General features: G+C 41.1%; 1 protein-coding gene across 1 annotated transcript; it reads left to right on the top strand.

Moving 5' to 3' along the window:
- Window positions 1-1,859: 1,859 nt before the first annotated feature.
- On the top strand, window positions 1,860-21,164 carry LOC124619925 (inositol oxygenase-like). Its single transcript, XM_047146568.1, has 6 exons — window positions 1,860-1,960; window positions 6,249-6,420; window positions 10,151-10,359; window positions 12,486-12,622; window positions 17,460-17,690; window positions 20,833-21,164. Exons 1-6 carry the CDS (start codon window positions 1,940-1,942, stop codon window positions 20,939-20,941), a joined length of 879 nt encoding a protein of 292 aa, XP_047002524.1. The 5' UTR covers window positions 1,860-1,939; the 3' UTR covers window positions 20,942-21,164.
- Window positions 21,165-23,712: the final 2,548 nt, after the last annotated feature.

Raw genomic sequence — 23,712 nt, 5'->3', positions numbered from 1 at the left:
TTTTCATAGACATTCATGTCGGGAAACGTAGCATTTTCCCAGTGCTCGCAAAATTCCATAACACACGTTCAAATTTCACTCATTCGGCGGCACTGACAACGGTATTACGTACTTGGTGGCCCAATTGCTTGGCCGGTACGTTCTCACGAGGCGAGCCCGCTAGAATACTACTTGTGGGATCGCATGAAATTATTGATTTACGAGTCCCCCGTGGCACCCGAGGAAGATCTACTGGCACTTATTATTGCTTTGGCAGGTGTTGAAGGACCAGGAATTAACGATGGTGTTTACCAAAAGATGGTTCAGAGATACCGCCTGCTTAGCTGAGTGGTAACGTGCTTGCCTCCCATACACTGGGCCCGGGTTCGTTTCTCGGCCGGGTCGGAGATTTTTCTCCGCTCGTGGACTGGGTGTTGTGTTGTCCTCATCATAATTTCATCCTCATCATCGGCTGCAAGTCGGCCAATGTGGCGCCGGATGGAATATGACTTGCACTTGGCGACCGAACACGACTGGGACATCCCGGCCAAGAATGCCATACGCTCATTTCATTTCACCGCATCGGTGTTGACGTCAGTGGTTGCCACATCGAGTCTTACTTGTAATTAGACCCAGACAACAAGCGGCATAAGTCAGAGAGCAATGTCTGCTGCGGTATTTTGCGTGCAGTGGGGAAACGGTACGTTTTTGAATATGAGTTCCTGAGCTAAACCTATCTGGTGCCTACTACAAGTCCTCAAAGTCTGTATACTGTAGGAAGTAATGACGATGTAAGACGCTGTTGGAGTCCGTAAGAAGTTACTTTTACGTCTGTAGATTTCTCTCCGTTTGCTAGGAACTTTTCTTTCCAGCCACCCAACTGGTCTGATATTTCATTCGCTTGTTTTTGGTTCATTAGGTGGTAGTGTGGAACTATATGACTTTCTGGAAGTCCAGGAACACAGCATTCACCTCTGTGCCGATATCCACTGCTTTTCCGTGGATAGACAGAGCAAACTGGATTTCACACGATCTCTGTTTGCAGAATCCGTGTTCATGCCTGCAGAGGAGATTCCAAGTCTTCATAATTGTCCCGAGCGGTCTAGGGCGCTGCAGTCATGGACTGTGCAGCTGGTACCGGCGGAGGTTCGAGTCCTCCCTCGGGCATGGGTGTGTGTTTGTCCTTAGGATAATTTAGGTTAAGTAATGTGTAAGCTTAGGGACTGATGACCTAAGCAGTTAAGCCCCATAAGATTTCACACGCATCTGAACATTTTGAACATAATTGTCATAATACGCAAACATGAAACATCTTCCAGAATCCTACAACAGGTCGGTGTCATCTACATAGGACTCTACTTGTGTTTGGCTATCTAATGATTCTTTTCTAGAACGACCATGACTTGTGATTTTTTCCCAGTCACTAGCAACGCTGCACTCCTCCTGCGTCCTAAGGCAAGAGTATGTTCTTTCACATACTCAATGTAGTATCGAACTGGTGTCCCATCAGTGGCCTTTTCTCCGTTGAGGGGTGTCAGCTGTTTTTCTCTCCCGTTGTCTCTTATTTCGAGATGCGCCGTTTTTGATGTTCGTGTGACGATTTCAAGGAGGAATAGCTGTACGGTCTTCCACAGTGAAACAGTTACAGAAGAAAGAGTTTAGTATTTCGACTTTTTCTCTGCCTGCAGAACACTTTTACTCGATCTGTAGCGTCATGATCAAAAATAGGCAGTACTTTTCCACAGAGAACTGCGACGTCGAACAGAGGAGTAGCGTATTGCGCAAGGTGGCATCTCGCGTGATATTCGCCATCGACGGGCGTCGTGACCTTGGCGAACGACGCCGATAACCTCTGCGAATAAATACAGGGGAAGCAACGACGCCGGCCAACACCAGCGTCGCTGTACGGAAGCAGTTGGGTGCTCACTTACGGTCGCCTCCCGCTTTCCTTGTCAGCATCATGGCCACTGCTAAGCTTCTGGTGAGTAAACAGGGCTTCTTATTCCTCAGAACATGGACTCTTGTTCGAACAAAAGTGGGAATAGAATTCTAGTTCGCCCACAGAGAATTATTTTCTCCGTGGTTTCCCTAAATAATTTAGCTGTGCGCTAGGATAAACCGAAAACGGTGTGGTTAATTGGCTGCTCAGAACCTGTCTAGGTTTAGCTGGTGCTCCGAAGCTAATGAATTTGCTGCGAGTAGGACTTAAAATATCTACATATTTATTTCATCCTGCTTTAGTAGTTAGTTATAACTGATATTCATAATTCATCAACTCGGATGGTGAGAGATACAGTTTACATATTTTTTCCCACCTGATCTAAAGCATTGAATTACAGTGTTAACTGATTTTTTTTTATTTTAGAAAATTCTCCGATAATTCATGCTTAATAATTTTGTGTAGTTTAGGCAACCAGAGAACAAGGCTTTTAGGGATTCTCTGTTTGTCACACTTCCATCAAGGAGAGTGTAATGGTATATTATTACTGTTCTGAAATATGAAATTTCGTCTTTTTGATGATTGAGCCGCCTAACCCTCTTGCCTGAGGTCGTTTGAGGTGCAATCAGGAAAGTCATTTTGTGGTAGCTACGGGCCTAGAAACTGTGGAAAGTGAAGCAATTAATTCCCTCCACAGTTAGGAATCAAGCACTGATGTTTGCACCAGTGTCAAAGTTGCTAAAGAGGTTTGCATGAAAAATCCTTTAATTTAAGTGCAGTTGGATAATCACAGGCATGATCAGTGCACGAAGGAAGATAAAATCGTGGAATTCAGCACCAATTACATTCCTCGACAGTAAAGTAACAGCAGTATTATAAAGCTATCATAAGTAACACATGAACTGTATGCTATAAGAACTATCCATGACACAAGAAGGCAAATAAACTTTATGAGTGAAGCTACTTGATACAGCAACACAAAAGACTACAAATCCACTCATCTTCTGAATAACTACAGCAAACTTGACTTTCGTGTGGTACACATTACTCAGCAACATATTGAAACAGAACGCAAAAATTACAAATCGTGTATAGTTTATGAATGTATTTATATTGCCAATCGGTAAACAAATTTACGGGATCCGGAATCTTTAAATATCTTTTGCAGCAATAATGGAACTTATTAAAACTATGCGATATATATTAAAACTTGCACTTTAGTATACTTTACACTTATCTTAAACTAATGAAGAGGCTGCCGTTGAAAAAAAGACGTCCCCAGAGATCTTGAAGTGAATGCTGTCAACAAATTAAAGCAGAAAAATTTCAGTGATAAAAATATTAAAAAAAAAACCTTTGCCCTACAGGGTCTGCGAACTACATGAAGTTTAACATGTAACTTCTATAGAACCTTTACATTAAATTCTGCACATCGGTGACTACAGCTCCGAACACAAAAGCGCTAAACATTAGGAGTAATTAAATAGATGTTAATTTCGTCACAAGAAATTCAAAACTAAGACACACATTCTAACGTATAATTGATGGAAAAACGCAGCAAGCTTTGCCTTTCGTGTCGCTGCAGCTACTGAGGAGAAAGGAAATGTAATGTATTCTCCCACTTTTAATTTTCTAATGTTATTTTAATGATATTATCAGGCTACTTAAATTTTACAAATAAAGCTTTTCTTTGCGTTGAAGGACATTGGAATAATATGTGTTCCACAGTAAAATTTTGCTTTTTCAAGAAAATCTTGCAGATGTCACTTTAGGCTTAGAAACGTTTAACTGCAGATAACCAATCACCTAGTTTACAAGAAAATTTGTTGCTAATAATCTGACACAGTAAAAATAAGTAATAATTAGATGCTTAACATCTTTAAAGTGCACATAAGCAATTAAAGTAATGATTAATTTTATAATAAACATCAGTGATACAGGAAGTGTAGGAGCTATAGTCACTTGACAAAACTAACTTTAAAAGCAAAGATTAATTCTTGCATTTACTCATCTGCAAACTGACAGCTTGCCTTCAGCTGAAGGATGAATGCTAATTGTATGTAAACTGGTTGGTACCATATTTTCAAGATGCGCCCTATAAATGACCCGATGAAAAAGTAACAAATTACCTCGTATGATTTGTTCATAGATAATATGAAGAGGGACATTATTGGCAGTCGTATGGCGTAGTTACTATTTAATGGTTTTAATGAATCCGAAAGTATTTTTATGCCGTGTTCTTGTATGTTTAAGCTGAGACACTGTATTTCTCTTAAAATCTATTACTTAAAATATAACATTTAATGTTAGAACGTGTTAGCAAATATTAGACACAATTGAATTTGAATGCAGCAGAATTGCAGTACAGTTGAGTATTTACTCAGTTAGTTGTAGAAATTTGGACATTTGTGGGTTGTGCCTCTGAAAAAGCCATCATTTTTCTTCCAGACCACAGATATATATTAGACTCAACTTCGTAGCACACTTTGGCGCTATTCGAAAGAAGATAGCTAAATTCTAGCCTCAGGTTACGCAACCCTCCTTCTTCAATTTACATACTGAGGTCGGTAGCACAGAAAACAAAGTACAATATGGTAATGTACATGACAAGCCATTATGAACTGCGTTTCTCTGTCTATATGGAAGACAAGCTATTATGAAGTTTTTTAATTTAACAGGTTTTTCACTATTTTTCTCATCCGTACATGAACACTGTTGGGTGAAAAAGCTTAGCTGAGAAAACGGGAGGGATGCTACCTCAGCATTAGAGTTCAATCGACGAACATCCATTAAAATGAAGTATTGCTTGTTGTTGTTGTTGTGGTCGTGATCTTCAGTCCAGAGACTGGTCTGATACAGCTCTCTATGCTACGGTATCCTGTCCAAACTTCTTCATCTCCGAATAACTTTTGCAACCTACATCATTCTGGATCTGCTTACTGTATTCATCTCTTGGTCTCCCTTTATGATTTTTACCCCCCCCCCCCCCCCCCGCCGCAGTTCACACAGATACTAAATTGGTGATACCTTGATATCTCATAATGTGTCCTCTCCACCTATCCCTTTTTTATTCAGATTGTTCCACAAATTTCTTTTCTCCCCAGTTTCTCATCAGTTACTCGATCTACACCTCTAATTTTCAGCATTCTTCTGTAACACCACGTTTCAAAAACTTGTATTCTCTCCTCGTCTAAACTGTCTGTCGTTCATGTTTCACTACCAGACACTGTTACACTCCATTCAGATACCTACAGAAAAGGCTTCCTAGCACTTATTAGAAGTTAACAAATTTCTCTTCTTCAGAAATGCTATTCCTGCCATCGCCAGTCTACATCTTATATCGTCTCTACTTTGGCCATCTTCAGTTGTTTTGCCGCTCATATAGCAAAGCTACTCTACTAATATTGGTCCCACCACATTTTGGCAGTCTGATCCAGGAACAGGTTATGAATATTTTGAATGAAAAAAGTCTATGTTGCAACATTTTTTTCACTAATACGAGTAACAATTACATGTTTCGCTCTTGTGAGACATCATCAGATTAAATACGATCGGCTAACGAAGTCTCCCCAGCACAACAACAGTTCTGTTCTTGTGCTGGGTGAACCTGCATAGCCGATCGCTTTTTGCTTTACACCCGCATGTTGTATGCGCCACCCGGAATCTATACACCATGCTGAGCCTGCTTTAGTACAAATAAGGTCCTTCATGCATCTGGTAAGACATTTGACGAACGGATGTTATATCCAGACGCTGCTTATATTCAATGCCCTTGAGCGGCAATTGACAGTTATCTTACTTCATTTTCACATAATCTGATGATACCCCACAAAGGCGAAACGCGTAAAAACAACTTTTCAGCCAAGACTGTTTTCTTCGACATTAATATATTATTTTACGTGACACACTTTTCTAACCTAATTGACTCAGTATCCCGCATTTAATTCGGCTAAATTCCATTATCCTCGTTTTGCTTTTGTTAAAGTTCATCTAATATCCTCCTTTCAAGACAATGTCCTTTATGTTCAGTTGTTCTTTCAAGAACTCTTTTTACCTCTGGCAGGATTAAGTTTAGGTACGAAATAGTTATTACGACTGACACATGTATGCCAAATACTACGTAGCCAATATCTGAACGAAGGCCGTAAATATTGTAAGGGTCTTCATACAGACTTAATGATACGTCTATCTGAGAGGAATTTCATTTTTTGTGCGCGAGTTGTGTTTTGTATTGACTAGATAGGAGAATGACGTTCTCTCCAAAAGGGAAATGCCATCAAGTGAGGTGGAAGATAAGGCCACGCTAACCCTGGTTTGTTTTTGTTCACAGTCGCAGCCTCTGATCGACCCCTCTGAGGTACTCAGGCCGGAGCCTCTGCACGCGGGGAAGCCGGTCTCGCAGTTCCGCGACTACACCATCGACGAGAGTGACCCCATCAAGGAGCGCGTGCGCAGACTCTACCACGCCATGCACAAGCACCAGACCGTGGATTTCGTCAAAAGTGAGTATCTGGCGTATCTCGCCTCAAGTATCTAATATTGGACAGTCTGGAACCGCGCGACCGCTACGGTCGCAGGTTCGATTCCTGCCTCGAGCATGGATGTGTGTACTGTCCTTAGGTTAGTTAGGTTTAAGTTGTTCTAAGTTCTAGGGGACTGATGACCTCCGCAGTTAAGTCCCATAGTGCTCAGAGCCATTTGAACCATTTGAACCTAATATTGGGTTATGTAGAGCTTGCCACTGGGGTGAGACTGCTACTCACTGAAATACTTCCCTACCACCCTTATGTCAACATATAATGCGTCTAATTGAAAGCGACAGATTGTAATGAGCTTGAATACTAATCATCTTTGAACTGAAAAATTGTAACAGTGAAGAGGGGGTAGATATCTCTTTAACGAGTGCACACATTTTTGACTCCCTTGGTTCAAAAAAGTAAGGCAGTCATGGCTTTAAATTCCAATTAATGTTTGCTCGATTTCCTGTTAAACGATTTTGACGAAGTATCGTAGTTTATTCGTCGGCGTTCCTGCAACCTCGTTCAGAAGGTACATAAAAATGATTATTGTCATCTTCGTAGACCGACTAGAGTCAGCACATGCGCTGATACGGTGCTTCCCTGGGTTAAAGATCTAGAAGTGAAAAAAATTCGTAAAAGTATTGTGATCGTTTTTGAAGATTCAAACCATTCATATACATTTAAAAACCGACATACTGCCAACTGAAAGAATTCGACCTTTGGAACGTTTGCGTAGTAATTTATTATGTCAGCGATCACTTAGATACATAAGAATCATTCACATTACGGGTTTCAGTAAATATTGACATCTTGAGATGTGCTTAATCCACAAAAGCTTTGTACAAACAAACAAATATAGTTAGTCACTTTGAATGTCATAAAGTCGTTTAACATTTGAGTAAGTGTACTTGTCGTCATATGATAAAAGACTGCCGGGCGGAGTGGCCGAGCGGTTTTAGGCGCTTCAGTCTGGAACCGCGCGACCGCTACGGTAGCAGGTTCGAATCCTGCCTCGGGCATGGATGTGTGTGATGTCCTTAGGTTAGTTAGGTTTAAGTAGTTCTAAGTTCTAGGGGACTGATGACCTCAGAAGTTAAGTCCCATAGTGCTCAGAGCCATTTTTTTAGCCATAAAAGACTGAAATTACAATAAAGTTTCGCGTTGTTACATGTGGATATTAAAGAGTGGAGTGGGGGTGGGTGTATGAGAGGGGAAAGCTATTCGAAGTGGGAGTATAACAGCGTAATCTGTAACACCTTATAATTTCTGTTGTTCAAATGGTTCTGAGCACTATGGGACTTAACGTCTGAGGACATCAGTCCCCTAGAACTTGAACCTAACCAACCTAAGGACGTCACATACATCCATGCCCGAGGCAGGATTCGAACCTGCGACCGTAGCAGTCACGCGGTTCCAGACTGTAGCGCCTAGAACCGCTCGGCCACACGGACCGGCTATAATTTCTATGTAAAGCAAGTAAATGCCTAGGACACAAATTGCAGTGGAAAGAAAATTTTCTAAAAAAAAATAAAGGTAAATGCAAACGCAAACGATCGTCATATCTTAAAGGCATACTAAAATCACAACCCTTGAACCCTAATTTAACATTCAGGACCAAGTTTGTAAAATATGTACTCATAAAAACACTCTCATGTGTCTAACTGGATAATTAACAGAACCATGATGAAGTACATTTCATAAATTCATGTATCATGAATCAAGAAAATAAGCACGGGAAATTTATAATTACAAAAAAATTACAAACGTTATCCGTATGGAAAAAAAGAGAGAGGTAAGTGCAAACAAATGTCACTGAAATCAGTTGAAACGAAATTATAATAAATACGACAGTAATCATTAATCATCGGCGAGTTGTAAGAACTGGTAAAGATACATCTCTGCCCACACCAATGGGTTTACCTTGACCCAGGCAGTAGAAGACCGGCAGCAGACTCGTTAGCGTTCGATCGTAGTTCACTAAATAACTGGTCGGTTGCGAAACTTTTGAGTCTGACAGAATTCGTCTGTCGATGATAGGAAAGTTTCCTGATATAGTACTTCGTCCCGAAGTTTAACACTGCTGTTCTGTTCTCTGTTACTATACAACCGTACTGTTCGAGACAGTATGAGCCGACACTAAAATAGTGCATAAAACTTCTAATAATGGACAATTTTCATACAGTTTTTGACTTAATTATATTTTGTATTTCAGTGAATATAATAATATAATTATTACTACAACACTACTAGTTATTAGTAATATTATTATTATACTAAATTATTATTACATCCACAACATTGTAAGAAAATTTCTTATTTTAATATATATGTATGTTAAAACGTTGGAACATCTTCCTTCTCTCTCTCTCTCTCTCTCCCTCTCCCTCTCTTCTCTTTTTTTTTTTTTTTTTTTTTTTTTTGACTGCAGTTCGGGCAAAATGCTGTGGAAAAGTTGAACGATCAGCTGTTGGTTTTTCACTTTTTTGACCTGATAGCTGATCAAATGTGTTTACAGCCCCTTTCGTTGAATTGTGATAATAACCCGGTTTTTGTTTTTATCAGGATTCTCAATGATTTCGTTATCTTGGTGGAGTGTGCTGATTAATGGAACATTTCTGTTTCCCGTAGGAATAAAACTGACCTCAATAGTGTAATTTCGGAATTAGGATACAGGTCTATGACCCTCCTTGTTGGTCGTATTTAGTGGAAGCTCTGCCTCTCCTCAGCAACTCATCGTCCCCTGATTTTTTTCTGCTGGCGCTCCATTCTCCTTTCCTGTATGAATTTGGGCTTACAGTACATATTGAGTATTTGCTGTCACACGCAGTCCACGTCCTTTTCACTTATCTTGCTGGTTTGCTTGTGATATACTGTTTGAATAGACAGTGAGCTCTAAATGTTACTAACAGCTCGTCAACAGTTAAATTTTTTCGCATTTTGTAGGATTTGGGAACAACTTCTACTCACTTCTCGCAAACTCTACGAGTTGCAGCAATGTTGTACCGAGTAACTAATGGAATAGTAAAGCGGAAAGGAGCTTCTTGGTGCAGATTGACTAAAACAATGTATTAGTCGTCAGGGGACGTTCTATGAAATCAAGGAATCGAATATTTGGTAATGGAAAGAAGTATGTGTGTGAGGTGGAGGAATGGGAGGGCGAGGGGAGTGTTCAAAATTGTAGAGAGAGACGAAGTCTTGAATACAATAAGCACGTTGAAATCTATGTCGGCTGGAGTAGGTATGCACAGAAAAAGACAAGTTAGAGTGGAGAGCTGTATCCGCCCAGTCTTCCGAGTGAAGAGTGCAACAGTAATATGTTATAAGATGGTGGCTGCGTGGTAAGTATAATAAATGATAATTTAAAGAAACAGCTTCTTTTTTGGAACACCGTGAACTATTTTTCATGCAGGCACCCTTAAAATTTTGGAATAAAACACAAGGAACTGCATTCAGTTTTGTTATCAATGAAAATTGAACGCCAGTTCCAGTTTTGTGGGGATGAAAATGCTTTTCGTCAGAAGCATTTCTACCGACTACTCATAAGTGTGGTGTCGTCGAGAGTCACTGAAGTCACTCACACTTTGCTAGTTATGTTCTAATATTCAATCTGTTTAATTGCCAGTAGTACTCAGCTATGACAAGAGAAACGGAAGTGTTAAATGTCGGCGTTGGCTGGTGAGGACGGCGGCTCTTACCACGTTCTGGTGTGCAGGTCGGCACGAGAAGTGGCGCAAGTTCGACAAGTTCCGCGCCCCCATTCTGGAGGCCCTCGACACGCTGAACAAGCTGGTGGACGAGAGCGACCCTGACGTCGACGTGCCCAACATCGTGCACGCCTACCAGACGGCTGAGCGCATCCGTGAAGAATACCCGGACTGCGAGTGGCTGCAGCTCACCGGACTCATACACGACCTGGGCAAGGTGTGTCTACCTCGCTTACTTGTGTCACTAAGGTAACGGTGTGTGCAAGAGGGGACGTGGTGGATAGCTAAATTTTGAACTGGGACGTAACTCTTTTCAACATGTATACTATTTTTTTCCTGTTTCGAAAGCTCATAACGGTGCCATCTATCGCAGCTTCATGGTACTACAGGGACTGAAGCGGAAATATTCCACCATGCCCCGAAACGAATTTAGCAATTTTCCAACCGAAAGTGGCCGAGAAGAAAATTTTTGCATTACTTACTGAACGCACACATACATATTATAATCAGAAACGGGCTCTCATTCAATTTAATTAAACACCCCACCCAATCCCTGCTCGACGGGGCGTTAAAGCCTAATTTTCGTTCGTTCATTCCTTCCTTCAGTTCCTGCCCACGCTCGGCTATTACAGTCACACGCTCTCAGCGAAATGTATGATGCTAATTTCCTTTCAAGTAGCGAGATGAGGCTGTATTTCTCAAACTCGATCTTCAATCAAGAAATCAGGTATCAGAGGTGACAATGAACAACACCTTTCATGTTTTTGGATTGTTTTACCATTCCGCTAGTGCTATTACAGTGTACATAATGAATTACACCTGTATCCCTCTACCGAATACCAAAGCGCCTAAGAGCAACATTTTCTTCTGTTACACATTATCAATAAACCTTTTGTTTTTATCCTTATCATTTAATTAAAAACATTTAGTTCAACTATAATAAGGGGGTACACACTTTGAAAGAATGCGGTCAGCGATTCACAAACGTTCTGCTACATAAAACCTCTATAAAAAAATCGTTGTAGTATTATAGAAGATGAGATTCACACATTTTATCACCGTGTCACTGAATGCGATCTACAAGTTGTTGATGGTAGTGAACTGCGAAACGGAAGAGGAAAGGAGAAGGAAAGAAACAGGAGTAAACGGAAATGCTTAGTAAAGTACGAATATAAACTACTAGGCGCTTCCAGGAGTTAATAAAGGATTCACACATGATGACCACTCGTCCACACTGGATGCGACATTTATTTTTCTGGCATGGTTCTGCCCTGTCACTACGTCGTTTACCCAAACATATCAGGCAAAGTCATGGTCACTATTTTTTGAACCGTGTAATCTCTGTTCTGCGTGTTTTCGTGTTTTAATGGGATACTGTGTTACAGGGGCGGAGATACGAAACCAGCGTTTCCCCTGCCAACTGTACTGTGGAAAACCACCTAAAAACCACATTCTGGCCGGCCCCTGAATCAGACTAGAGGTAGTTACTATGTTTCGCGTTTTGAAACTTAGTCTCGTATATCTTGTATTGACAGCTGGTACGCTACTCTATCGTACAGCAGATCAGCGTAGACAGAGAAGGTTGAGGAAAAAAGTTTCTTGGAAAACGTACGTCTCATACGGAAAAAAACCCTGATTGACGCTGAATTGGAAGAGACGTTATTGTGGAATGGAGTCATACCCGTGAGGACGGAGGTTTAATGCGCCGTCCGGCAATCAAGATTTAGGTTGCCTGTGACTACCAAAAATCACTTACCGTGAATACTGTGATGTTTCCTTTGAAACGGCAGGGTCAGCTTCCTCCCATATACTTCTCCGATTCGAGTTTATGGTCCGTTTTTAATGATTCCTTCGTCGACGGGGCTTAAAGCATAACCTTCTTTGTGATTAATTCTGGGTAAGTAATTTGATTAAGTCCATCACCAATCTGAGAAATAGTACATGGATCAACAAAACGAAATAATGTACTTACATTCAGACAAGGTAGGCAGTGCTGTATAAGACTCTCTCGGTTAAACGTTGTGCTTATATTTTCTATTAAACTCTCTGGGGCCGCCACATGTTGCTTGATCACAGCTTATACGTCATATTCTTTATTGCATTTACTTCATATCTACTGTTGATCACAGCCATTTTTAACCTTGTAGCCGACATGGAGCAATGGTTATACCCTTGCTTCGATGTTGAATAGTGGAATACCGTATTAAAAAGTTTCATTGCAGAGAGCAGGATCATTAACAGCAAATTCGGATAAAGACACGTCAAGCCTTGCTTGATCGGAATGAAGGTAACCAGCATTTCCGGTTCGTCTTCCGAAAAAGTAAAGTGTTTCTTTTGTTTCAGATCATGGCGTTCTATGATGAGCCTCAGTGGGCAGTCGTAGGCGATACTTTCCCAGTGGGCTGCGCCTGGGCCGACTCCATCGTCTACAGGGACACCAGCTTCGTCGACAACCCAGATGGCAAGGATCCACGATACAAGTATGCCGTTCACATATCAAAACTTCCATATATTACCGAAGCAATTATTTCTTTCGAAATGTTGTCTCACAAGTAGCAAACATTACATCCCTTTTGATTGAGATTATTGGTGTACGAAGCTCTGTTTACGAGTCTGTCTTCAGAAACTGGGCAACAATGATAATATGAAAAATTTCTTAAAACGGGCACGATGATATAGGAATACTTCTTGCGTCCGTCATGTATCTGTAATTTGTTCGGTATTCTACCCCAACTGCCTTTGTTAGTTAGAAACAAATACCTCGACGACAGTGAGAAAACCTGTTATGTGTAGTCACCAAGAAGTGTGGCATAAAGCAGAGTGTAACGCAACAAAATAAACCCGAGTCACAAACAAGCAGTGCTGAAAAAAAATGGTGCAAATGGCTCTGAGCACTATGGGACTCAACTGCTGTGGTCATAAGTCCCCTAGAACTTAGAACTACTTAAACCTAACTAACCTAAGGACATCACACACATCCATGCCCGAGGCAGGATTCGAACCTGCGACCGTAGCGGTCGTGCGGTTCCGGACTGTAGCGCCTTTAACCGCTCGGCCACTCCGGACGGCCAAGCAGTGCTGAATGTGAGCTTGTGGGTGAGCAGTAAAGTGAGGATTACTGTTGTCATCAGCAGGCACCGTGAATGAATGGAGCATGCTTATTTTCATACAAGACACACAGTGGATTCCTGTTGTTGAGGTCTTCACTCGTAAGGGTGGATGGTGCAGCTCTCCACTCTACTCCAACTTGTGCAAGCTTCTTCATCTCAGAATTACTGAAGCTTGCACCCATTTTGATCTGCTTGCTTAATTCATCGCTTCGTCTCCCTCTACAACTTTAGCCCCCACCCTTCCCTCGAATACTATGCAGAGGTTTCCTTGACGTCTCGAGTCGTGTTTGTCATCCAGTCCCTTCTTATAGTCAAGATGTGCCACAAATTTACTTTCTCCCCATGTCTATTTAGTATCTCCTCATCTGGACCTCAATCCACCTATCTATTCTTCAACACCTCATTTCGAAAGCTTCTATTCTCGTCTTGTCTGAGCTGTTTACCCTTCACGTTTCAGCTTCATGTTTGAACACTCATAAATTGAATACAGAATGTTGTTTGAAAACCTTATTTTTTCCACAGCGAACTGGTTTGTGTCAGCGCTTTTCAAATCCTTAAAAGCTACAACGAAGAGATGAAGGTTAGAATTTAAACTTTGATATTAATTGCGTATCTTGTACGACGACAGCCATTACAGCTTCTTCTTGGTCTTTGCACAGTGCCTTTGAGTATGGTTTGGACAAAAGCTTTTTGGGTTCATTTTATCATCTCCACAACACTCTTACCACAACACAGAACCGACTTCCTACCAACGGCGAACAAGCCAGGAAGGATAAAAGCAATACACACATGAAAGGAAATTTTGACATTAACGAAAGCATGACTTTTCGGCAATCTTTCCTGAAGTTAATCTGTGAGTTTATTAGTTAAGATATTAGTGTCAGTCACTTCAAATGGAATTGCAAGACATAACAAATTCTTAAATACATTTAATACATAAAAATAATAGTTACGAAAAAGTAAAAAATTAACATTATTCCTCATAGATTACAGTTTAAACGCATGTCTTGTATGTAAATACAAATAATGATTTCATTTACATTATTGAAATTATGAGGGATCCGCAACAAATGATGTTGGCAGTTGATCCTTATCGGATCACATGGTAAATTTATGGGACGTTTCGAGTTGTTCACTAAATGGAGAATGTGTCACTAACCAGTTCCATTACAAAGGTTACACGACAGGAAAACACCTTCCGAAAAGACTTTCTTACACTAAAATTTGTATGCGATGTTAACAAATTTCTCTTCAGAAATGCTTTTGTTGCCGTTGCCACTCTACATTTTATATCCCTACATCGCCATACACAGCGCATAGTGTCATCATTTACACATTTGCGCGTATTTTTTTTCAGTGGAGTAAAAAGGCCAGGACGGATAGCGTTAAAAATCAAACAAAATGTAATATGTCGCATCTCTTCCCCCTGCGACAGTCTGTTCGGTTTTGTGCTTGTGACGTAGTGTTTTCTGTAGTATTTTTCGCTAATGCTTCATTCAATATCGGATAGGCACTCAGTCGAGCAAATGTATCTGTGCTGATGACTCATTTTTATTTGTCATCGACGGTAGAAGGAGCACAACCACAAACACACACACACACACACGCACACACACACACACGCACACGCACACAAAAGATATTCATTCCTTACTGATCTGGTAGCAGTCGTAGCGAGTGGATACAAACCAGAAGCGCACTAGGTTTTGTATACAATTTTGCTCGATACAGTCGCGAATTGACAAAACAATTATGTTAAGCTATTTTCTAACATCATCTAAAACTTAATGTTATTATACAGCGTGTTACAAAAAGGTACGGCCAAACTTTCAGCAAACATTCCTCACGCACAAAGAAAGAAAATATGTTACGTGGACATGTGTCCGGAAACGCTTACTTTCCATGTTAGAGCTCATTTTATTACATCCCTTCAAATCACATTAATCATGGAATGGAAACACACAGCAACAGAACGTACCAGCGTGATTTCAGACACTTTGTTACAGGAAATGTTCAAAATGTCCTCCGTTAGCGAGGATACATGCATCCACCCTCCGTCGCATGGAATCCCTGATGCGCTGATGCAGCCCTGGAGAATGGCGTATTGTATCACAGCCGTCCACAATACGAGCACGAAGAGTCTCTACATTTGGTACCGGGGTTGCGTAGACAAGAGGTTTCAAATGCCCCCATAAATGAAAGTCAAGAGGGTTGAGGTCAGGAGAGCGTGGAGGCCACGGAATTGGTCCGCCTCTACCAAACCATCGGTCACCGAATCTGTTGTTGAGAAGCGTACGAACACTTCGACTGAAATGTGCAGGAGCCCCATCGTGCATGAACCACATGTTGTGTCGTACTTGTAAAGACACATGTTCTAGCAGCACAGGTAGAGTATCCCGTATGAAATCATGATAACGTGCTCCACTGAGCGTAGGTGGAAGAACATGGGGCCCAATCAACACATCACCAACAATGGCTGCCCAAACGTTCACAGAAAATCTGTGTTGATGACGTGATTGCACAATTGCGGATTCTCGTCAGCCCACATATGTTGATTGTGAAAATTTACAATTTGATCCCGTTGGAATGAAGCCTCATCCGTAAAGAGAATATTTGCACTGAAATGTGGATTGACACATTGTTGTATGAACCATTCGCAGAAGTGTACCTGTGGAGGCCATCACTAGTGATAGTGCCTGCACGCGTTGTACATGGTACGGAAACAACTGGTTCGCCCGTAGCATTCTCCATACAGTGACGTGGTCAACGTTACCTTGTGCAGCAACAACTTCTCTGACGCTGACATTAGGGTTATCATCAACTGCACGAAGAATTGCCTCGTACATTGCAGATGTCCTCGTCGTTCTATGTCTTTCCCAGTCGCGAGTCATAGGCTGGAATGTTCTGTGCTCCCTAAGACGCCGATCAATTGCTTCGAACATCTTCCTGTCGGGACACCTTCGTTCTGGAAATCTGTCTCGGTACAAACGTACCGCGCCACGGCTATTGCCCCGTGCTAATCCATACATCAAATGGGCATCTGCCAACTCCGCATTAGTAAACATTGCACTGACTGTAAAACCACGTTCGTGATGGACACTAACCTGTTGATCCAACGTACTGATGTGCTTGATGCTAGTACTGTAGATCAATGAGTCGCATGTCAACACAAGCACCGAAGTCAACATTACCTTCCTTCAATTGGGCCAACTGGCGGTGAATCGAGGAAGTACAGTACATACTGACGAAACTAAAATGAGCTCTGACATGGAAATTAAGCGTTTCCGGACACATGTCCACATAACATCTTTTCTTTATTTGTGTGTGAGGAATGTTTCCTGAAGGTTTGGCCGTACCTTTTTGTAAAACCCCGTATATACAAGAGGAGTAACACCAACGAAAAAGCGAAAAGCGAAATGAGGAAAACATTAAAATGCAAAAAGAGTGAAGCTTCAGATTTTCAGACAGCGAGGAAAGATTTTAAAAATTATAATCTCTGTAACTAGCTACCTCATACCAAATTAATGAGAAAATGTCCCAAAAACGTGTTGATGAAATATAAAATACGTTCAGTTCAAATTTGGTACACTGAGGTGTGTACGGAGGCTAGAGCAGAGGAACCAACCTTTAGTGGATCCTCTAATGGTGTAGAAACCCATGAAATGTGTCCTATTGATAGGAGAATTATTAGAAGTTTTTTCGCTTTAGCGGTCCAATGGAAGTAAGCCATAGCTTAGTTGAAGGATACATATAACCCAATTTTATGTTGTTGTCCATGACTTCCAGTGAGTCTTCTCCCCGCTGGTATATGACTATCTCGGCGGCTTGATGATAGTTTATGGTAGAACGGCTGTCACACGTATTAATTCGTTTCCCGGAATTATCACAATATGTATTTACAACTATCCCGGTACACATCAAATAGACATCTCATTTTGAAGCATTTTTAATAAAAGAGGATGTGCAAAGTGGTCTAGACTTATTTATTTGGTAAGCGCAAGCACTGCTTAGGAAGATCTCGCAAACAGCGAACCATTTATTAATTACAGTGTTCACTGGAGAGTAACATTGTCTACTTTAAATGGTGAATCATGTTCTGCACGCTATTACCAGTGAATAAAAAAAAGATAAGAAAAAGTAGTTTTCATTTTCCCACAGCGAGCTGAACTTGCCTGCCTTGCTTCTCACGTGGTGTCGTCTTTTACAGCACCAAGTACGGCATGTACAAACCGCACTGTGGACTGGACAATGTGCTGATGTCGTGGGGCCATGACGAATACATGTACCACGCCCTCAGGCACAATGGCTCGAAGCTGCCAGAAATAGCGCACAAAGTCATCCGCTTCCACTCTTTCTACCCGTGGCACTCGAGCGGAGACTACATGCACCTCTGCAACGAGGATGACATGGAAACCCTCAAGTGGGTTAAGGTGTTCAAGTAAGTACCATTTATTACCCTCTAAAACTGCTATTGTGATAATCCACTCATAGCTTCATATTATTACTTCAATTGATAGTCTTTAGATTGGCTAACTGTTTTTTGTATCATTGTATTCTGTAAGCATTTCTCATAACTTGTACTGTAAATGGTGGTCGTACAATGTTCTCTTGATTTATTCATGGCTGCAGGTGTAATTGATTATCATATTAAGTACTTCTAGATGTGTTAACGAATTAACAACACCTTCTTTCTCCCAATAAGAAGTCCTCAGTGTGATATTCCACAAGTACTTCGTCCAACATCTCTTTACTTCGAACGTTATATGACCCCTCGAATATCCGACGAGCTGAGAAGCAGTCAGTTTTATCTCAGTGGGTTACTAGGTTTATTTACCCGATGTTTTATTTTGTAGACTGTTGGGACCTAAGAGTCACATACTTAAGGGGGGTACATTCATAAAAAAACACTTTCTATTTAAAAGATACAACAAATGCACAATTCTGAGTGAAATTTTGTTCCATGCTTTACATGAAATTAACACAGTTATTGTTACTTTCCACGTATTACATGCAAGTAACTTTTTTATGGAATTTAATTTTTTTGTCAAAAAATTATGTATGTACTTCCCTTTCAAGGCTTCTCTTCTGGTTTTTTTGTTTTTTGTCTTGTTTCCGTTACCAAGTCTTTAACTACTTTTTCAGCTGTAGAGAGGCGCTGTAAATCTATTTTTCTCAGGATGTCTTGAGTGAGATTTCCTATCTTCCAGCCTATTTCCCTAATACCTTCACCCTCCTCTCATCATTAAATATAAGAACTGCGTCGTAAGTTGGAATTCTGACAACATTAGCAAATGAGAATGTGGCGAAACAAGAATTGCTCTTTTGTTGTCGTTTGTGAGATACAAAATAGTCACAGATGATCTGTAACACCAAGGAGTGCACATCACAGCCTTATAGCTGCATCCCGCGCAAGTTTGCTCGAAAGTAATCCACGGAATCGTTGTTCACCGACTAGTAGTCTAGCGTTGCTACAAAAAGTGCGTTTGGCAGGAAAATAGTGCCACACATTTCATTATTTTTCAGGAACTTTGGACGCGATTTCATCATTGAAACTTTGGAACCTAATTCTCCATCAATTCTACAAATAAATAAAAAACTTCAAAATTGACTTTTTCGGACAATTTCATGAACGTCCTCCCTTAATTCGTAATAAGAACTTTCAAAATGCACTGAACCAAATGATACACTGTGCAGGCTCTACTAATAAACTTCACGAGTTATTTAATGCTCTCATAGAGTAATCGTCGAAAGGCTATAATTCATAATGTGTGATCAGTCAAGAATAATCCAACTTGCCAGTCGTAAATTGTTTTTCCGTCAATGTCGTTAGATTATCTAGCGGTGCTGGGTCTATTTGTTAACTAACGAATTAGCCCATTTCAATTCTACTACAAACTATAGTTCATCATAATACAGAGTGAGTGATCCGATTTTCTTACCAAGGGAATATACGAGAAGAATGCATACAACAGGACGTTGTCTGTTAAATAAATGCGATGTCCATCCCAACCTTCAACTAGATAATTTCTTTATTTATATGGCAACGCATAGGTCCTGGTTTTGTCTGCTGAATGGAAAATACTAGCAGCATAAGAGACAATGAAATATGGCCCAAAATATCGGTATAGAGGCGAGTGTGTACGCTCTGTATGTTTTTGTATATCTTCTGATGGACTAGTAATCCGAATAAGGTATTGAAGGTTCACCTACGTCTTTCTAACAAGTCATTTGTAATGGTCCACTGCACTGTCATCGGGAAAGACGCCATTACTATTTGCGGTCAGTTCCAACGTTGTTAGATACACTCGCTGTTCAAGCATAATTCCATATTGGGAAATTGTTATGCGTTTATCAAGAGTCAATATGGGTCCCATTTTCTCTATCTAAATATCCTCAGCACCTTGGAATCGTCCCTAATAACTTTCACCGAGCACGAGACCCTGTGTAGTGATATCATTTCTTGATGGCAATACGGCCACATACAGTCATATAATTGGGTACGGAGAGAGTGGAGTAGAAATTTGGTCTATAACCGCCTCCGTAGTCGAGGTCGCCAATGCACGCCTCTGTGGCGGCGCCCGATTCAAAGTCCGGCTACGAAATGAATTTGTACAAACAACATGAAGCCGGTACTGGGAAGTGAACAGTTCACGTAAATTTCTTGATCTTCACGCTTTGCACCAATGTTCAGGAAACAATCGTGAAGATCCAGTAAGGCTTCACCAAGTGAGGGTATGTGATTACGACCTCTGCATGAGATGGGTACGTTAAGCTTGATGGTCCCTTCGCACTTCAGTATGCAAGAGGCGTAGTGTAGGTGGTGGCACTTGGTTTCACTCTCTCCCTACTGTCATCATCATCATAGAAAAACGGCATCGTTGGTATACTGAAAACGGAATAGCAATGAACAAATCTCTCCAACAGACAGATGCAGCAGGATAATACTATTGGATAACGTACTGCGGAGTACACTCGAGTAGTTAACTTGTTATTGCACTGCTGACTTCTGTCTCCTTTACACACTATACAGTATTGCTATCTTTAGTTGACATCCTTTTGATTTTCTGAGTCCATTCTAGTCCCAGTATTCTTAACTAAGATAGTACTAACACGACAGAAGAGCATCTGTCTGGGAAATCGTAACACAGGTCTTTTGTGTCCTTTGTTACCGATAAATTTAATTGTTTCCTCATTTAAACTGTTTCTCTAATTACCAAACCGAGAGAGTTATATTATCATTATGCTGTACAAGGTTGAACAAAAATCAATCATGAAATGTACAAGATTTTGGTGTAATCACGTACAATAATCATGTAGTGAACCGTACATTTAGTCAGTAATTATGAGCATCATAGGGAATAACGTTCAAAGTGAAACGTTGTCATATTTGTACTAAAAATTTCATTTAATTAGAAAAAAGCACTTCACAGCACCCCAAAAAGTGAACCTCAAACTTAAGCTGAATCTAATTCTTACCAAGTTTGGATGAATGACCACATGTCGCCTGAAGGAGCTGTTAATATGCAGTACGTACAGCTGCGAGTACACTGACGAAGTGTTTTTTTTGTCGTCTCTTGCAGCAAGTACGACCTGTACACGAAGAGCGACGAGACACCAGACATTGAGGCACTCAAGCCGTACTACCAGGGCCTCATTGACAAGTACCTGCCAGGAAGCCTCAGCTGGTAGAGTTCCACACCTCTCACGGCTCTCGGAACTTTTCGTGTAGTGTAGCCAAATGCTGTTTTTCCTCATTGTGCGTATATGTGAGTGTCTGAAAATGTTATCATAGCATAACCTGAATGATTCACCAATGTACAGTTTCTCAATAGATTCACATTCATTATGCAAGTAATATTTTCATTAATTGTAAGTCTATATGTCTGTATTCAATAAAGTGTTAAACGTAAAATCGTTTACTTCTTCTGTTGTCCATTTCTTCCCAACGGCACCTGAAAGTAAGTGGATTTCTAGGGATGGTACTGATGATGACGGTCCCTATCACGTTGGGGCATCGAGGTTTTGACCTCATATTGCGACGAAGATGATATGAAACCTTGTTCATTTCATTAGTTCCCTAGCTCACTCATAATAAGGGAGGACCGTTTGAAAAGTTGGTAGCTTTAAGACAATGTTCGGTTTATATTAAACTATATGGTAGCTATAAGTTTAACGATAACTACTGAAATGCAGAAATTCGTCGTCAACCAAACAAATCAGAATTTGATTATCACTATACCCCCCTTGATAAGACGTTAGTTAGTTTCTTAGTAGTTAGTTCACTCTCAAATCATTGTACAACTTGTCAGCTTAACACAACCCGTGCAAACAGTTCAGTTCAAACACATTTAAAAATTAGCGAAATACACCCCTGCAGGCGCATAACTACTTACAGGTCTAGTTTCACAAGGATTAATACAGGCTGCAGCACGTTGTAAATATAGAGAAAACTGATGTGGGTGAAGCTACACGCTAATACGAGCGAGCGGGCCGTTGTGGTCGAGCGGTTCTAGGCGCTACAGTCTGGAACCGCGCTTCCGCTACGGTCGCAGGTTCGAATCCTACCTTGGACATGACTGTGTGTGATGTCCTTAGGTTAGTTAGGTTTAATTAGTTCTAAGTTCTAGGGGACTGATAACCTCAGATGTTAAGTTCCGTAGTACTCAGAGCCATTTGCAACATTTTTAATAGGGGCGAAGGTGCGGCTGCAATCGGTAAGGTGAGTGGTGGCGAGAATGACCTGGGAGGCCCAATGGAAACATTACTGGCTAAAAGAAAGGCGTTTGCTCAACTTAACATTGGATAGTCAGCTTAGTTGTTTGGATGGGTGATTTGGGGACCAAACAGTGAGGTCATCGATCCCATCGGATTAGGGAAGGATGGGGAGGGAAGTCGTCCGTGGCCTTTCAGAGGAACTGATGTGTTGGCAGAAGAGCCAACACCGTGTTGCTAGAGAAGGCCGAAATACACGCGTTTAAGCTCACGCAGACTGGCGTGAGGTCTGGAACAAGGTAAAGTAGTTGAGTCTAGTAAGAAAAGAATGTAGTTGCTGGAATACTTGACTTTAATCCATAATTGGAGAACATCGCTCTTGTTGATACATTAATTACAATCTCAATATACACTGGTAATGGCGCCTTGCTAGGTCGTAGCATATGACGTAGCTGAAGGCTATGCTAACTATCGTCTCGGCAAATGAGAGCGTATTTGTCAGTGATCCATCTTTGGCAAAGTCTGCTGTACAACTGGGGCGAGTGCTAGGAAGTCTCTCCAGACCTGCCGTGTGGCGGCGCTCGGTCTGCAATCACTGACAGTGGCGACAAGCGGGTCCGACGTATACTAGCGGACCGAGGCCGATTTAAAGGCTACCACCTAGCAAGTGTGGTGTCTGGCGGTGACACCACAGCAACCATCCCGGCATTTACCTGAATCTATTTAGGGAAATCACGGAAAGCCTGAATGAGGATGGGCGGACGCGGGTTTGAACAGTCGTCCTCCCGAATACGAGTCCAGTGTGCTACTAACTGCACCATCTCGCTCTGTAGTTAGCTTTATGAGGTGTGCAGACACCGAGCGCGCTGCTACGCCAATTACCACTGTGTGGTGCACTTTGTTGTTGAGCGCAGCTAACCCATCTCCCAATCCTTCTGCGTGCATGTTATTCTAATCCACAAGTGGCCACATTGTAGTTACCAGCTCGACGTAGCTATTGCAGTATTTCACGGCGGCTTATTTCCACTTCCTGTTAATTTTACTAAAAACTGGGTATCGACGATATAGAAGCAAAACGTTCCAGAGAATATGGGTTCGCAAATGGCCCATTTGTGAGATAGCTGCGAGTGGGTAGTTGTGGGTATCCACTACCTTCAGTACAAAATTTTGTCCTAATCAGTACATATGTATTTGAAATTTAAACTTTTTGAAAAGGTCCGCATATATTTGGCACAAACATCACCCTTGGCCTGTTTCAACAAGAAATACTATACCATCTCAGCATATTACATATTGCAGTTTGTTGTTTACTCATTAAAAAAGTAGTCGTTCCACTTGTCGTCCTCACATTTGCGTGCAATGTCGCCATCATCAGTGAAGTGAGTTGGGAATTCTTTCAAACTGAGAGATGCCAACTGAGCTCTTGATATGCCTTTTGGTGTCGACGTAATGAGCTTTGACTGGACTGTCCGAGCGACAGATCGCTCCCCAAAGACTCAGAAACAGTAATGAAAACTGTTACACAATGGAACAGCGGCATGAAAAAAGGGTGGTACTGGAAAATGAATCCTGGGTTTTTGTCCTCTCATGAAAGTGTTCAAGAACATATAACTGAAAACGAGATCACCTAACTAATGAAATGAAAGATCAGTCCAAAATTAATCCCAATTTATTATAATATGCTATGTTATTACAGACATAAACATGGCAGAATATTATGGTATGTTGACAATTATTACTATGAGACT

Source organism: Schistocerca americana, chromosome 6 (assembly GCF_021461395.2).
Source record: "Schistocerca americana isolate TAMUIC-IGC-003095 chromosome 6, iqSchAmer2.1, whole genome shotgun sequence".
NCBI classification, from domain to species: Eukaryota; Metazoa; Arthropoda; class Insecta; order Orthoptera; family Acrididae; genus Schistocerca; species Schistocerca americana.
Note: the sequence above shows the minus strand (reverse complement) of the source record. Positions and strands in the feature narration are given on the sequence as shown.

Coding starts and splice junctions, on each gene's coding strand:
- LOC124619925 (XM_047146568.1), top strand. CDS start 1,940: ATGGCCACTGCTAAGCTTCTG. Junction 6,421..10,150: donor GACCGTGGATTTCGTCAAAA/GTGAGTATCTGG, acceptor TCTGGTGTGCAG/GTCGGCACGAGAAGTGGCGC. Junction 17,691..20,832: donor AAGTGGGTTAAGGTGTTCAA/GTAAGTACCATT, acceptor CGTCTCTTGCAG/CAAGTACGACCTGTACACGA.